Source organism: Dipodomys merriami, unplaced genomic scaffold, assembly GCF_024711535.1.
Source record: "Dipodomys merriami isolate MVZ:Mamm:240054 unplaced genomic scaffold, mDipMer1.0.p SCAF_69, whole genome shotgun sequence".
NCBI classification, from domain to species: Eukaryota; Metazoa; Chordata; class Mammalia; order Rodentia; family Heteromyidae; genus Dipodomys; species Dipodomys merriami.
Window position 1 is genome coordinate 4,188,794 of NW_027206279.1, and position 17,981 is coordinate 4,206,774.

General features: G+C 45.5%; 1 protein-coding gene and 1 pseudogene across 1 annotated transcript in view; both read right to left on the bottom strand.

Annotated features, from left to right (window-relative positions):
* Gpr176 (G protein-coupled receptor 176) overlaps positions 1-5,709 on the bottom strand; it is a 52,564-nt gene extending 46,855 nt beyond the window's left edge. The window contains exon 1 of the mRNA XM_070005764.1: positions 5,454-5,709. Within this exon, the coding sequence (XP_069861865.1) occupies positions 5,454-5,625 (172 nt within the window). The 5' untranslated portion in view covers positions 5,626-5,709. The remainder of the gene's footprint in view (positions 1-5,453) is intronic.
* A 3,661-nt stretch (positions 5,710-9,370) lies between these two features.
* Positions 9,371-11,993, bottom strand: LOC138816193 (zinc finger MYM-type protein 1 pseudogene; annotated as a pseudogene).
* Positions 11,994-17,981: the final 5,988 nt, after the last annotated feature.

Here is a 17,981-nt window from a genome sequence, read left to right on the forward strand (position 1 = left end):
TTTCTTATGTGAATCTATAGTTATCTCAAAGTACAAAGTTTAGTTTTTAAAATATATGAAAACTATGTGTGCTAGAAAGGTTCTCTACCATTTAAGCCACCCTACCAGACCTTTTTGTTCTCATTATTTTTGAGATAGGGTCTCCCTTTTTGTTTGCCTGGGTTGTGATCCTATTATTTACACTTCCCATTGTAGGAAGGATGATAGGTCTGAACCAACCTTTTCCTATTGAGTTGGGTGCTTCAGAAACTTTTTGCCTTTGCTGGGCTAGAACTACAATTCTCCCAATCTACCTCCTAAATAGCTAAGCATTACAGGTATGAGCCACTGTATCCAGCTACTATTTCCTTTTGTCGCATAGCAAGATATCTTCCTTCCTGCTAGATTTTTCTATTAACTGTCAAAAGGTATGTATAAAAAGCTGTGGATGGATTAAAATAGATGTTTAACTGAGAGATGAAAAGAATCAGAAGCTGATTCAGGACAGTTGCCAAGATAATTCCTGGTACAATGAATCTCTTGCAAATTTATGCCCCTGTGTACCCACAAACCTCTGCCAATCCCAGTTTTCAGAGCCTTTCCACTCCCGGGCTCATGTCTCTCAGAGCCTGAGCATGACTTTCCACTGTCGCCGTCTCCTCTGCCAGACTGCGCATTCTTCCTCCATGCCAGTGAGAGCGTCCGTCCAGCTGCCCTCCAGTTCCCGCTCAGTTCCCCCAGCTCTGGGTTTCAGCGGCTGCTCTTTCTGAGCATCCCACCTCCACTGCGCCAGCCCTACTGGGCTGTAAAAATGTGCTGTTTAGGGCTGAGAAGGTGGCTCAGTGGTAGAGCGCTTGCCTTGCATGCATGAGGCCCTGGGTTCGATTCCTCAGCACCACACAAGCAAAAAGAAAAAAGCCGGAAGTGGTGCTGTGGCTCAAGTGGTAGAGCGCTGGCCTTGAGCTGAAGAGCTGAGGGACAGTGCCCAGGCCCAGAGTTCAGGCCCCATGACGGGACCCCCCCCCCAAAAAAAATGTGCTGTTTAAGGGGCTAGGAAGGTGGCTCAGTGGTAGAGCACTTGCCTTGCATGCTCGAGGCCCTGGGTTCGATTCCTCAGCACCACATAAGAAAAAAGCCGGAAGTGGCGCTGTGGCTCAAGTGGTAGAGTGCTAGCCTTGAGCTGAAGAGCTGAGGGACAGCGCCCAGGCCCAGAGTTCAGGCCCCACAACCGGACCCAAAAAAAAAAAAAAATGTGCTGTTTAACAAATTACTGACCCTTTGAATTTGGCTACCCATTTTCAGGATATAAATAGTTTTTTTTAAAAACACTTCTGTTGTCTGTGACAGATACTCAAACAAATTTAATTTAAAAAAGGAGATTTGAATATCTTTGGCAATTTTTGTTATTGATAAATAGAAGGGCTGGGTGGCAGAGTGTTTATCTAGCATTCATGAGGCCCTGGATTCAATTCCCTAGTACCACATAAACAAAATAATAATAATAATAAATTATATTTTAAAAAAGAAAAGGAAAGAAAATACAAAGATGGGTCCAACCAGTCTTATTGCTTAAAAAAATAAAGAATCACAGCCAGGCATTGGTGGCTCATGCCTGTAGTCCTAGCTACTGAGGAGACTGAGATCTGAGGATTACAGCTCAAAGCCAACTGGGACAGGAAAGTCCTTGAGACTCTTATCTCCCTCTAATTAACCACCAGAAAACCAGAAGTGGTGCCATGGCTCAAAGTGGCACAGTGCTAGCCTTGAGACAAAAAGCTCTGGGACAGTGTTCAAGCCCCAGGACCAGCACCACCTAATAATAGCAGGGCATCAGTGGCTCATGCCTGTAATCCTAGCTACTCAGGAGGCTGAGATCTGAGGATTGAGGTTCAAAGCCAGCCCAGGCAGCAAATTCCATGAGACTCTTATCTCCAATAAACCACTCAGAAAATCAGAAGTGACACTGTGGCTCAAGTGGTAGAGCACTGGCCTAGAGCTGAAGAGCTGAGGGATAGTGCCCAGGCCCAGAGTTCAAGCCCCACCACCACTACCAACAAAACACACATACACACACACACACACACACACACACACACACACACACACACACACACACCCCTAGAGTTCAAGCCCCACCACCAACAACAACAAAACACACACACACACACACACACACACCCCTAACATTGGGCCTGTAAGACTATGCAAAGATGCAAAATTATGCCCCACAGTCAGAAGGACTGTTTTTCAGATTCTCCAACCTAAGGTTGCCATGAGTTTTTGGTTTTCCTGTGTGCTAACACTTGTGTATGTTAGGGCTGAGTCTTCTAAAACGGCTTGATATGATTAATGACCCGGCTGCCTTCTTGTTATATCATGGGGGAGAGGGAGGAAAAGGGAGGGGGACAGACTAAGTCAGCTCTTGGACACCAATCCATCATGAGGACCCCACCCTCATGACCTCATCCAAACTTGTGTACCTTCTAAGGGCCTACCTCCTAAATTACCACCACATTGGGGTTAAAACTCCACATATGAATAGGGGACAGGTACCACTTCCTAACAGTAAGAAAAGAACAGAAAGAACAGGCAGCTTTAAAACCAAAACCGTAAGTATGGTGGCCTTGTATTTCAAATTTCAGTGTAGGACACATGACTGCTGGCTACTGTTCACAGTGATAATTTTGTTGAAATAACAGGAAATTCGTTTATATTTATAAAAACTCCTCCATGTCTCCAATGATGATAGTGCAGAGGACCAGCAATCTGTGCAGGAGTAGTGTACAGGTAATAAGCTAGGTCATTCCTCACTACTAATTCATTGCTCCAAGGTAGAACAAAGCATTTGGATTGTGAATCCAGGGAAAGTGAGGAAAAGAAAGCTGAATCTCAGAGAGTTCCATCCAAAGCATTAAAATGGAAATGGTGATTCCAGAACTGTGTGAATGAGTCTTTGACCTCATACTGTTAACTACTAAAAGTGGTATGAGCCATGTATTACAGAAGAGGAATCTCAATCCATCTGACTCAAAATTTTAGACTCAATTATCTGACTCTACCTATCTGAAGATATCCCAAAAATACTGCATAAAGAATACTGAGAAACAATCATTTTCCCAAACCCCCCAAAGCTGTAGTATTTAAGTAATATCATATACAATTCTTGAGTTCATTTTCAACATGGCAAATAATGTTCCCTATAGTTGGAATAAGTTACTTATTCCAAGCTGTTAAGGGTTGATATCAAAACAGTTTTCAAAAAGAGGTACAACATATCAGGAGAAGGAATTTCTTTGTAGGAATTGTTTTCACATATTAACAAGCCTCTGAAAAGCCAGATTTAAAAAAAAATCTATTTAAAGGATGTGTAAAGTATATTTTATTTGTTTAAAGAGGGGGAAAAGAAGAAAAACTCATTTGTCTGTGTTTGGGAACAGAGGAGTACTAAATTATTAAATACTAAATCAGTTAATCAATTATTTATTCTGGATACAATTCCATCCTCCCACAATTTACCTTTGTCCTGGTCTTAATCTATTTGGGGGCTTCCAAACCATAATTCCCAAATTTACCTACCTAGCAACTGAGTGTACATGATTTGGAACTTAAGCTCGAAGCTCATTTTTCCTGGCATTCCCAGGAAAGTTACAATGTACATAGACATATTTGAATGGATCAGATAATGAATCAAAAGTACTAGCAAATAACAAATACTAAGCTTTCGTGGAAATCAGAAATGTTACCTGTATTTTTTGAAACTGGAAAGGAGCAAACGGAATTCTCTCTTAGAAAGACACAAGAAAGAACGTGTATCCCTAGGTGAAGCCAAGTATCACCAAAGAGCAGGGATAGATCAGTCTCCTCTTCAGAGACATGGGAGCTGTTTTGCATGTCACTGTCCAGTGCTACGTAGAAAGGAGCTGAATAAGAACAAATTTACCCAGCAGCTCCTGAATCCAACCTTAGCTGCTAAAGTAGAAAGGATAAAACAAGCAGAAGTATCTTCTACTGAATGTCTGTCTACTGCTCACTCTTACTCACAACCATCCCCGGTCTTCTATGTTCAGAGTCAAATGTGAAAAAGAAAATTCTCCCGATTTTTCTTCAAAAGTATCAATCAGGAAAAACTAAAAGATGACAGTGATGGACTAACACAGAAAACCTGCAGAAATAAAGCGCAGTAATACTTGCCCAGCTTCTGTTTCAGTGTTTATTAAGTGAAAGTACCTGGGACATGCTAAGCTTTTGTTCTGTTTACATGTATTCCACATTAAGGTCAATTATAAAACACACATGCAGCATCACTAATGTCTATTCCTGAAAATGCCCTCATGATAAAAATGAAATAAATACTACAAAAAGAATGCAATGGAATGATGACAATTAGAAAAACTTTGAAGGGAAATTCCGAACATTTAAAATTCATCCAAATAAGGTCTTTTAGAAGTTATCTTTGTTTCCACAGAAGTCCCCAAGAGACTAAGAAAGATAATCTCTGAAACTTTAAGACTTTAAACTCTTGTCTATGATATCACATATAATCATAATCTCTTCACTAGCTTGTAAACGCCACACCAGAGATTTTTACACCTATTTACAGGCAGTATGCATCGAGTCTGGCAAGCCTCGGTAGAAACGGAGGTTGACTGTGTCACTAGAGCGGTGGGGGGCACAGGCACTGGCAGTAGACATGCGTTCTCACTAGTACGGGCATTCCGGGGAACCCGCAGAGTTCCCTCTAACGGGGAAATGTCCCGTTTCCGTTTTTTCGTTTCTTTCCCTCCTTTACACAAGGGGCGGGGGGGAATCAGTTGTGTGTAATTTGAGCGTTTTATCTTGTCCGTGTACTTGAAACATAGATGTAGCAGCGGAGATGGTTCTGCTTTACTTGGAGGTTTTGCAAAATATCCGAAGGCAGCACATCAAGTTTGACTTCCCAGCAGGTCCATGTTCCGAAGAACCGGGCCGCCAAATACACACAAACTGCGCTTCCGAAATGAAGAGTATGGACACCTAGGTGTGTGTACGTGTGTGTGTATCTAGGTACATGTGTGTCTATGGATGTATGCACATAGATGTATGGCTTCTGGGTGTAGATAGTAAAATAAACCGCACCTTCAACAGTCAGTGTAACCTCCACCAACCACAAATTCCCACGGATTCTTCGGCTGTTGGTAAACAAGAGCAGACGCCCAGCGCCCAGGAGCGGAGGCCGAGGCACCCGGCCCGGAGCCCGGCCTATGCGGGGGGAGCCTGGGCGCAGGGACCGCTGCGGGGACCACAGACCGAGCCCAGCCCGCGAGAAAGCCGGGTCCCGTCCCGACTGCCGCGCGCCCCGCGCCGCTGCGGGGTGAAGGGGGCGGCCCCGCGGCCGTGCGCTGCGGGCGGCGGCGCGGAGGGTCCCGAACCACCTGCGCGCGGCCGGCCGGTGCCCGCCCGCCGTGCCCGCCCCCCGCCCGCCCCCCGGGGCTCACCGAGCAGCGAGCCGATGAAGATGACGACCTGCACCGTGGTGGTGAACTGGCGGTACAGCTGCGCCTCGCCCAGCTCCCCCAGCGCGCTGCGGTTCGCGCCCGCCGCCTCGGCGCCCGACGTGTTGCGGGGCTCGCTGGCGTTGCGGGGCACCCAGCTCCCGTTGTGCCCCATGGCCGACTCCGCGGGCAGAGCCGCTGCCGCCGGCCCCGGGGCGCGGAGCGGGGCGCGGAGCGACGCGCGGGCGCCAGGCGGAGTCCGGCCGGGACGGCCCGCGGGGGGCCTCACGTCTCCGCATCGCCCGGCCCGCCGGCCCGGAGGCGGGGAGGGGGCGAGGCCAGGCCGCGCCCCGAAACGGGGGCCCCCTGGGTCCCCGCCAGCGGCCACGCGGAGGCCGCGCGGCCGGAGCCCGCGGAGCGCCAGTCCGCCCTCCCGCTCCCCGCGCCCATCCCTCCGCCCCGCCCTCCCCGCCCAGAGCCCCGCCCCCGCCCAGAGCCCCGCCCCCGCCCAGAGCCCCGCCCTCTGACCCGCCCACACCGCGGGGCTCGCCGGCGGGCATGGGGCCGCGCCGCGGGCGTCCCCGAGGCTCGCGCGCCTCAGCCCAGACCCCCACCTCCGGCCGAAGCGAGTTTTTAGCCCCGAGGCCTTCGAAGCTGACAGGACGAGTGAACCCCCAGACATGCCCGAGCGGCGCAGCCCTCGCCCTCCCCGTATCCGGGACCCCGCAGAGTCCCCGGGAGGTCGCCCCTAGCGGGACCGTGGCGCCGCCCCCACGGCCGCCGGGCTCCTGCGCGTGCCCGGGGAAGTGGGGGGGGCAACAGCTGAGAGCGCGCGGTTCGCGGGGCCGTCACGTGACGCGCGCGGCCCCGCCCCTCGCGCCGCCGGGAGGACGGCGCCATGTTGGTCCTGGGGAGCGCGACTTCCTGGCCGGGAGGCGACGATCCGCGGGTGTCTGGACGGCGGGCGCGTCGGCGGGGGCCGCACGCGCCTCCCAGCCACTCGCCGTTGCCCCCGGAGGCCGGGCGCGGTGGCGGGGGGACGGAGGGGGCGGGGGGCTGCGGTCCCGACCTCTGGCCAGGCCTGGGTCGGAACTCGGGGCCGGAGGAGGAAAAGGGGCCGGGGGCGTGGCTCACTGGTAAAGCAGCTCCCGAGCTAGCCGCCTCCCTCCCCGAGTTCAAACCCAGGATTGTTCGTAGGCGGGGTACACGGCAGAGGGCTTTGACCTGGTGATCGTCAGAATGCTCAAGAACTACGGTGACACAGATGTGTGTTGCTGGCGCCAAGGGATGGTTTTGCTGCAGTATGGCTACTTCACTGTCACTGATCCCTTTTTGGATTGTTCATTTTTATGGGTGTGATTATCAAGTCATTTTTTTTCAGTCCTGCAGGGCAAACCCAGGGCCTTGTGCACGCTGGGTAGCCACTGTACTACTGAGTTAACGGCTCCTGTCCAGAGGTTCCTTGTAACCTTGCTTGTTTTCTGGGTTTTTTTTTGTTGCTGTTTTATTTTGGGTTTTTGTTGTTGTTGTTTTTCTTCTCATGAAGCTTAAACTCAGGGCCTGGGCACTGTCTCTGAGTTCTTTTGCTTAAGGCTGGCGCTCTACCACTTAAGAGCCACAGCTTCAATTACGGTTTTTGAGTGGTCAATTGGAGATAAGTCTGACGGACTTTCCTGCCCAGGCTGACTTTGAACTAACCGAGAATCTCAGATCTTAGCCTCCTGGTAACTAAGACGACAGGTGTGAGGCACCAGCTCCAGCTCTTATTTTCTATTCTTTTTTTTTTTTTTTTAAAGAACAGATTTCCTTTATTTAAACTTTTTTACAAAATTTAACAAGAGGCCCATCTGTTGTAGTTATTTGAAAAGTAGTCAGGTTTTCATAACATGAACATCATCCAGTTGAAAAGTATAAACACCCAAAATATAATTTTAATGAGAAATTTAACAGTTCAAATAAATACAAATGACCCAAATGGACAGTTAATCCAATCCAAATTCTACTGAGACTGAAGACGAGGAAACACCAATTCTTGCATTTTTGTTGGGAATATAAATTGGCCAATCCTTAAAGAAAGCAATCTGTCAGTGTCAGAAAGAAAAGTGTACATGTTGATAATTAGGAAGATCAGGGCTAATGATTCTGAGTTTGAGGCCAGTCTGGGCTACATGAGACCCTGTTACCAACTTAAAAACAACAACCAAAAAACCCCTACCCACAATGAATGTACAAAAGCTGGGTATGGTAGTACATGCCTATAGTTGCAGCACCCAAGAGATTAAGGTAGGACTGCTTGAGCCCATTAGTTTAAGGCCAGTGTAGACAACAGAAGACCCTGTTTCACACACACAAATAACAGAAAAATCACACACACTAAGTGGGTATGGCCATAATACATGCCTGTGTTATTAAACGGTGAGTTTGAGAGCAGCCTGGACAACATAACAAGGCCCTGTCATACACAAAAAGAAAAAGAAAAAGAAAAAAAAACACCCACAATATGGGCATAGTAGTGCTGTAATCTCAGCACTTGAGCTTGAGGCTGGACTGTTTGAGCCCAGGAATTTAAAGGTGGCCTGAGCTGCAAAACAAGACCTTGTCATAAAAATAACACCTGTTACTGCCACCCCCCAACACACACACACACACCATTTGGGAATAGTAATAGTATGTGCATATAGTCTCAACACATATGAGGCCTCTAGAATTGCTTGAGCCCCCAAGTTGGGCATCCCAATAGTACACATGTCTAAGCCTATGAATTTAAGGGCAGCCTATACACAAAACAAAGGCCTTGTCATAGAAAGAAAAAGAAAAAACCCCACCACCTGGGCACGATAGTGCTGCAGTCTCAGCACTCAAGCTTAAGGAAGGACTGCTTAAGCTTAAGAGTTTAAGGCTAGCTTGGGCTGGAAATGAGACCTTGTCATAAAAATGAAAAACAAAAGCCCCACAACTTGTATATTGTAATAGTGAGTTGTGGGTCAGCCTGAGCAATACTGAAAGTCCCTGTCACACACATAAACACACACACACAAAAAAAAAAAAACCCACAATCTGGGCATGATAGTGCTGTAGTCTTGGCACTCGAGCTTAAGGTCTGCCTGCGCCCCTAAGTTTAAGATTAGAGGTACAAAATGAAACTTTGGTCTCACACATGAAGAAAAAAAAGATACCCAGTAGTACCACTATAGTTTCAGCACTCCATGTCTCACACTCACACACTCACTCACACACACACAAAGCACAACCTGGGCACAGTAGTGCATCATGCCTAGTCTTAGCACTCAAGAGGCTGAAGCAAGACTGATTGAGTCTGAGTTTAAGGTCAGCCTCAGCAACACATGAGACCTAATATCAAGAACAAAAAACCTGGGCTGGGAAGGTGGCTCAGTGGTAGAGCGCTTGCCTTGCATGCCTGAGGCCCTGGGTTCGATTCCTCAGCACCACATAAGCAAAAAGAAAAAAGCCGGAAGTGGTGCTGTGGCTCAAGTTGTAGAGCGCTAGCCTTGAGCTGAAGAGCTGAGGGACAGCGCCCAGGCCCAGAGTTCAGGCCCCACGACTGGACCAAAAAAAAAAAAACCTTCAAGTTAATAACACCCATTATACATTACATAGAAAAAAACCCTGTATAATCTACCTTATTACTTATTGCAAGTACCTCTAAATATATTTAAGAAACATACAAATTCAAGGTGTGGAACTGAGTACTAAAGAAGGAATGGAGAATTCACTGTCATTCTGTAACTTTTGAATTTTTTAATTAAATTTGTGCTATATTGTCTAGGGAAGATACTTTCTTAAAAAAGATATAAAAATATAAAAGGTAAAATTATAATAAAAACAGGAAATAAAAAGGAGACGTAATTTTGAAATAAAAACTAGGATCTCAAGACTAGAGTATTGATAAGACTCTACAGTTCAACTACATAGGAGGCTGAGGTGGGATAATTATTTAAGCTCACAAAATGCACACCAGTCTAGGCAACAAACTTACAAACCTCACTAGGACAACACAAATTCAGCTTCAGGTGTTATGTACCTTTCTTCTGACTGATAAACTTTTCTACAATTCCACTGAGTCCTTCAGACTCTATCAATTTACTTACTAATTCCTGCTCAACAGCCATCAGGGCTAGGCCACTATGCTTCTCTTGTCCGATGGTATGAAATAAATATCTTTCAAGACGAGGAAGTGTAGAAAATAAATTTTCAGCACTCAGTGAGGTAATAGGCCAAGATAAAGCAATATGTAACAGCTTGGAGATTGAAGGAATATTATTGTAAAGACCATGCTGAATAAATAGATAACCCAAGTTGATGAAGTTGATGGAATCAGAATGTGAGACGAAGTTAAGCTTTGCATACTGCTGATAAAATCTAAGTTCAGGGATAATGTCTGTATCAAGGTTACAAAATTCTTGAACATATTTGGCTGTTGTTTCATTTAATGGCTCATTCCACTTCAGTAATAGCTGTGAAATTTGCTTCATTTTGCAATAATCAAACTCTGAAAAATATAACTTTAAATTGTGTAATACAGTATCCAATCCTTGGTAATAAATACTAATTTTATACTGTTCGTCTGTTGAAGTAGAAAAAAGCATACTATCTGAATTGCCAGGATCTACAGTTTTTTGAATTTTTCTTCTTTTTTGAAGTGAAGGTTTTTCAACTTCAAAACCTTTATTGGTTACTTTTTTACGTATTTCCTCTGCTCCATCCCAGATTATTTTAAAAAATGCATCACTTCTTTCAGAGGTTAAACATTCCAAAACTGTTTCTATTTTTGAAGACAAAGAAAAAATGTCCATGGTTTCACTTTGCAGCTCTCTGGAAAGAATTCTTGTAACACTGAGGACTCGATAAAGAAATTTCAAACAAAAGATAAATTCAAATTTGGAAATCAATGTCAGCAAGTCGCTCAATTCACCAGCCAGACTTCTGTTAGAATGGCATGATATAAAGGCCAGTGTTTCAATAATCTCTGGAAGACCATCATCATGAACTATGTAACATGTTTGTGACATATGTTTCTTGCATGTTTTATCTTGACCAAGTTTGCAAATGTTTTGAAACTTTGTGAACATTTCTCCAGATACATGAATAATGTTAAACAAAGAACTGAGAGTATTTAGAGCACCTCTAAGTTCTTTTATTTCCTTACAAAACCCAGTTACTGCAAACTCAAAAAAATGTGCATAACAATGCATGTATAAAGCTCTTGGCTCTTCCTTCTTGAATTCTGTAGCCATTTTATTAAATTTTAGCCTCAAATTAGTAGTACTTTCATAGGCCTGGCCAGATATTTTACTCAAGTCAACTCCAAGCTGCTGTAGGTATGTTTTGATAGTCTTATGTAAGTGGGTCTCAGTCAGCTCTTCAATATCAACAAAACCCAAAAACCGTTCCTTAAGACAGCCATTGATGTTTTCTGTGCGTATCTTACACAAACTGAAAATTGTCCTTTAATGGAACTGCCAGTTGTCTCATCACATATTATTGAAAAAGCAGGAGAGACATTGATCTCATTCACAATATCCTGCAACATTTCAGTCTTTATTATTTCAATGATATCTATTTGTGTCTGTGTACTATTATAGAAGTCAACTTCTGAATTCCCAAGTTGAAACATTTCTTTTTTATCTTTCGTTCTCATTTCTAACAATTCTAAAAAATTGCCTTTATTTACAGATGAAATAGACTGGCTATTTCCTCTTAGTGGTAAACACTGCTTTCCAAGAAATAAAATATTTTCAATTATAAGCTTTAGGTACTTTTTATGACTATCTTCAATTTGTTTTGAATTATCATGGATAGCTTCATCACAAAGCTGGTATTGCCTCCAAAGTTGAACTGCTTTCAAATGCATTTCACTTTCTTCATGCTTCCTGAAATTTTCCAGAGGTCTTTTCAAATTACAAGCTCTTTGCGTTATAAATGATTCTTCCCTACAGGTAAAATTTTTCTGGTAGAATAAATGGCAAAAATAACAAAACGGCACATCTTTTTTAATACTGTTCTCCAAATGCTGGAAATCCAAACGCCGGGATTTTTTAATACCTTGTGGTTTATCTTCAACTTTTTGTACTTTGGGTGTAAATTTTGGGTGACAGAGACCATCACTTCCTTTCACAGATTTTCCAGTGTATGTAGGACCCTGGCTGGAAACTTTGTCTATCTGCACTTCAGTACTGGAATCAACTGTATGCTGATTGAGTACTGATGAAGACGGTAAAAGGCTTGGCTGTTCCAAACTATTACCAACACCATCACTTGATTCATTGGGCGAGTTCTTACAGATATCTGTGATCTCATTTGTCCCAACTGAAGAATCTGTACCTTCTAAGAGATCACTGTTCATGATGGGCTGGGAAACCGGAGTATCTGCTAATGACACTATGTTGCTTATAACTGGAATAGATTCTTTCTTTGGAGAAAGAGGATCTGTTGCAGCATCTTGCACCATGGCAACATCTGTAGAAGATTCCACCACAGTTTTGTGTGCAGATAAACAATTAAGAGAGCAGAATATCTCTTTCTCCCTGGAGTGATTAGTAATTTCAATTACTTCATAAGATGGTTTTGATGACACACAAAATGTTTTGGCTGGTTTCTGCTGCTTAAATGCTGAAATATTCTTCAAATTACTCAAATTATGAGGCTGTCCTTCCATTTGAAACAGACGCAACAGATAAGCTCCACAGTTCTTACAACAGTTCATGATGAAATTGTTGACAGAGTGAAACTTTGAAAAGCAGGTGTTACTGCAAAGACTGTGTTTCATGCTCTGGTATTTTAGTTCATATTTAATAATAGCTGTCTTTTGACATATGCTGCACTTGGCCAAAATTCTATTGGTACATGTCGCTACCGCCTCGACCAGCAAGGAAGACGCGACACCAGACTCTTCTCTCTGCAGTTTATTCAGGACCTTTTTTTTAATCTTGTGACCCCAACCCCGGGGAGAATTCCCCACAGCCTTAAGTACCCGCTGGGTAGCCAACCCTGATACGCCACGTGGGAACCACCAATAGGTTCAGGTGCACGGAAGCAAGCCAGATTCTTTGCCTTAGCCATATCAGGAGTTGTTTACACAGAGAGCACTCGCCATCGGGAAGGCGGAGGGCGGAAGCTGGCACTATCTTCCAGGTGCGGCATCTCGCAGCTCTCTACAGTTCCCCCTTTTTTGTTTAAAGAACACAGATGAGAACAGAGGTCTGATCCCTGTTGTGCAATTGCAAGGACTGCATACAAGCCTTCTCCCAGAGGGCGCCTTTTCTAGGGATGACTCAGCCTGTCCATTGATTCGTTTTTCACAAGGACGGGAAAAGGCGAATCGAACCCGTGTGCAATCAAACATGCTCTCCTCGAGGGCAAAACTCATGCCTCTCGACTGCAGTACTTTGGCTTTGCAATCTGTGTTCATTGTTTTAGGGTGGCAAGCCACGCTTAGGGGGACTGACCTGCTCCAATGACTGTAAAGGCATGGATAATCATGGCTGCACTGCAACGCTGAGAACCTCTAATTTGGCAAATGCACCACAGACATACCAAGGAGGCTAACACCAGGAGGCCTATCAGGGCTCCCAAACCCGCCCATTCCTTAAGATGATTCATAGCAGCGGAGATCCATGAAGATAACCCCTCCGCCAATCCGTCATCCACTTGGGTCGAGTTCACCATGATGATGGCAATCCTGAGCTGTACCATCAGGCTGTCGAACTCCCCAGTTCAATTACCTAAAAGATAACTAAACAACTGTTTAGACAAATTTGCAGCATTTTTTGAATAGGTTTTTTCCTGGGCCTGAACTCTGGGTCTGGGCGCTGTCCCTCAGCTCTTCAGCTCAAGGCTAGCGCTCTACCACTTGAGCCACAACGTCACTTCCAGCTTTTTTCTTTCTTCTTATGTGGTGCTAAGGAATCGAACCCAGGGCCTCAGGCATGCAAGGCAAGCACTCTACCACTGAGCCATCTTCCCAGCCCCTGTCTTCTGGGTTAATTGCACCACAGCAGCAGCTAATCCAGCATTAGTTAGTGGTCTGCCCAGCTCTCTACAAACTTTCATCCATGCTTCTAGTCCCCTATTCTTATATGGGGTTATGGCGGCTCTGCATTCCTTAGTGCACTGCTTGTAAACAAGCTGTTTAATTAATGGCATGGCTGCGTCTGGGTCACCAAAAATTCTGCCAGCAGCCTCGACCATACGGGCAACAAAGTCCGAAAACGGCTCCATAGAGCCCTGCAGGATTTTGGTGAGATTGCCACTCACCTCGCCTTTATTTGGTAAGGCCTTCCATGCCTTTATGCCAATTTTATTGATTTGTTCATAAACTTGAACCGGGTAGCCTATCTGCTGATTGGCGAATCTCCCCTGTCCAAGCAGCATATCTCTGTCCCAAGCTGGGTTTCCCCCAGCCTGATTGGCCGCAGCCTCTTCACTAGCAAATTCAATCAAAAAAGCCTTCCAATCTAAATACTGACCTGGGCTCAAACAAGCTCATGCGAGCCCACTCCAATCACCAGGTGTCATGCAGTGTCTGTTTAGGGCCTCCACCTGGGCTACAGTAAAGGAGGCCATGATTCCGTATGTCCGCACAGACTCAGCTAAAGATTTTATCACCTTAAAATCTAAGGGTTCATGATACCGCTGTCCCTGTGGATCCTGAAATATTGGACAGGCTAGATGTAACTCGGTTCTGACCGCTTTCCACACGCCTGGGCTGAAAGAACAGCCGGGGCTGCCACTTCCAGGGTCCTCCGCATAGAGCGGAGGGGCCGAAGGTGTGGGGCGGTGCACGGAGGGCGTGCATTCGTCTTTATCTGGGTCCTCTCTCTCCTTCCCTTTCCTCCTCTTTCTTATCTTTGTTTTTTCTATTTGTTCTATGAGTGATTGTAGTTCCTCTGAGTCTGTAGACTCAGAGGTCTCTAGTTCGGCAAAATCAGGGTATGACCCCCCCCTGCTCTCCTCCTTTTCGCTGTCTGCCCTTTCTGATCTTTCTTCCTGCAGCATTTCTAAGGCGGCCTGACCATTCTCTACTGCCTCACTGCAACGCTGGTCCTCGAGACAGCCTCTTATCAGTTTCCATATTGGTCTCACTCCGCTCTTAAGCGTTCCTTGTTCAGAGGCAAAACCTAGGTCCCTCCCTAGTTTCTCCCAAGAGGCCACCGTGAGGCTTCCGGAGACAGCGAACCATGGGGCAACGGTGTCACATTCATTCAAAAATCTCTCTAAAGTACTCTTTTTTATTTTTAACTTTTTTGAGTGCAGTAGCTCATTGAGAGCCAAAAAAATTGGGTGCAAAGAAGAAGCGCCCATGTTTTAAACATTTAAAGCTGGTAAACAAACTTTTACTTTCACTTTTGGCTACTCTACTGACTAGCCTCGGGTTCTCACTCTCTCTTTATCTACCGAGAAGAGCAAAAATCCCCCCCCCCCCCCCCCCCGCTCTTGTGGCGGATTCCCCTTTTACCTGGGAACTTACTCCCCGCTCTTGTGGCGGATTCCCCTTTTACCTGGGGACTTACCCCCGCTTTTGTCGCGGATTCCCCTTTTACCTGGGGACTTACCGGTGCACCACCCTGACCGCAGAGAGTTCTGAGTCCTCATTGGGGTTATGGCTGATTCCCCGTATGGGCCGCCACGTGTCGCTACCGCCTCGACCAGCAAGGAAGACGCGACACCAGACTCTTCTCTCTGCAGTTTATTCAGGACCTTTTTTAATCTTGTGACCCCAACCCCGGGGAGAATTCCCCACAGCCTTAAGTACCCGCTGGGTAGCCAACCCTGATACGCCACGTGGGAACCACCAATAGGTTCAGGTGCGCGGAAGCAAGCCAGATTCTTTGCCTTAGCCATATCAGGAGTTGTTTACACAGAGAGCACTCGCCATCGGGAAGGCGGAGGGCGGAAGCTGGCACTATCTTCCAGGTGCGGCCTCTCGCAGCTCTCTACAGGTACATATGGTAACACATGGCTTTCTTTTTTCTTCATATGACGAAAAACAAGATTGGCTGCAGTAATTTTTGGCAGTAGCATTGTCTTCTATCTGGACAGTGATCACATCTTCTGGGTTTAAAATTTCTTTTGAGCAGTTTGAGCAAGTTCTCTTGGTAGGAAGTGAGGAATTGGCAGATGTAATGTATTCAGTGATGCATAATGTAGAACAGAAAAGCTGAGTAGAACCTTTCCTCTGATAGGCAGTTTGCCCCATCTGGAGGATTTTTTTACAACCAGAGCAGGAAGCTTGAATAGCTGAGCATTGCTGCTTTCTGTCTCAATTTTATCTAGCTGCTCCAGCTGTAGTGCCATTGCTTTGTCACACTCATCTTCCAGTGGAGGTTCTTTCATTTTAGTATCTGATGCAAAGTAATACTCCAGTTGCAAATTAATGATCTTCTTTCTGCAAAGTTCCCGAGTTCCTAGAACATGACTCTTCTCCGGGACGCTCGCCTTATTTTCTATTCTTGAAAGGGCAGAATCCTGCCTTGGACATCCATGTAATCCATGTAAGTAGTTATTTAAAACACTTTGGAAACCAGAAGCAAGAGGAAGTTAATAATTCCACTACATTCTTTTGTTTCTTTTGTATTTTGGTGCCAGTACTGAGGCTTGAACCCAGTGCTTGGTGCTGTTCCTTAGTATTAGCATTTTCTCTCAAGGCTGGCACTCTACCACTTGAACCACAGTCCATTTCTGGCTTTTTGGTGGCTAACTGGAAATTAGAGTCTCAGAACTTTCCTGCCTGGGCTGGGCTTTGAACTTTTCATCCTCAAATCTCAGCCTCCTGAGTAGCTTAGATTACAAGTGTGAGCCATTAGTGCCAACTTTTAGTGAAAAGCTAAAAGACAGTGTCCAGGCCCTGAGTTCAAACTTCAGTGCCAGTACAAAAATAAAACATACTTCCTATTCTGCTTTTTCCCTAAAACTTCCATGGATAGTGATAGGACAATCACTGAGAGCAAGCACTTTCCGAACAAGTGGCTAGGCTTGTATAGGTACCATTTCTCTCTTCATTCAGAAGGATTTTCAGATTCCAACAGTCTTTGACATTTGATAGGGGAAAAAAAAAAAGGGACCTGGGGTGCGGGAAGGAGAGATGAAATTAGGGAAGTAAAGGCCAAGAGGGAGAGTTCAGTGAGTTGGAACCTGTGGTGTTTATTTTCCTCCTTCCATTACACCATACACAGGGAGATGGGGGAAGAGCTGGAGAAATAGAAATGTTTTTGTGTTAGGAGCATGCTGAGAAAAGAGAGGGGGGCCCCTTTGCACCTGGAGCCCATCTGGAATAGAGTTCTATTTCAAGATGACTATTTCTATGCCTGTACAAAAGGCGGGGATAATGTGGATTATTATGGAGACATTACTAGTGCTCTCCTTCCAAGTGCACACAAAACCATTTCTTGGCTGCCCTTGCAGGTGGGCAGAGTCAGATGATAAGTCATTTGGGGACAGATATGCTGAAATGATACTTGTGGTTGTCAGGTCTCTGTTCTGCAGCCACTGTGAGGAAGGGTCTGGAGTTGAAATGGAGGAGTCCAAAGATGGTGCAGCCTGTGTCTCTGAGTCACCCACACAGGAGAGGGCATGTGTCCTGAACATACAACTGATCCTCACTGAACCTTGTGTGAGCAAGGAATAAACATTCAGGTACTAGGCAGCCAAGAATTTTACAATTGATCATACCATGTCCTAGTCTGTCCTACCACATATGATTCTGAAAAGAGGCCTGTATTTTTGACAGAGCATGATTGTTTTAATTCTAGGCAATGGAAGGTATTGAGTCAGAACCTTAAAGACATTTGTGCATACCAATACCAGCAATAAAGATGTCCTATGTCTCTGTGGAATGGAAGTTCTATTATCTAGCTGATAACAGATGCTATGGGCATCAGTGCATTGAATTCTTGGGTTTTTCATGACTAGAAACACATTGGGCTCAGATAAATTTACATTGAAATGGAATTTTAAAGAATACTCAGGGGCTAGAAATGTGGCTTCGTGGTAAAGTGCTTGCCTAGCAGGTATGAAGCCCTGGGTTCAGTTACTCAGAACCATATAAACAGAAAAAGCCAGAAATAGTGCTTTGTTGGCTCATGTGGTAGAGTGCTAGCCTTGAGCAAAAGAAGCTCAGGAACAGTGCCTGAGGTGCTGAGTTCAAGCCCCAGGACTGGCAAAAAAGAAAAGAATACTTAGGCTAAATATAACAATAACAAACTAGGGCTGGGAAGTTGGCTCAGTGGTAGAGTGCTTGCCTTGCAAGCATGAGGCTCTGGGTTTGTATTCCTCAGCACCACATTAGCAGAAAAAACAGGAAGTGGTGCTGTGGCTCAAGTGGTAGAGTGCTAGCCTTGCCTGAAGAACTGAGGGACAGCGCCCAGGACCAAAAAACAATAACAATCCTTTTTTCTTTCTTTCTTTTTTGTGTCAGTTGTAGGGGTTGAACTCTGGGCCTTGCCACTGTCCCTCAGCTCTTCAGTTCAAGGCAAGCATGCTACCACTTGAGCTACAGCACCACTTCCTGGCTTC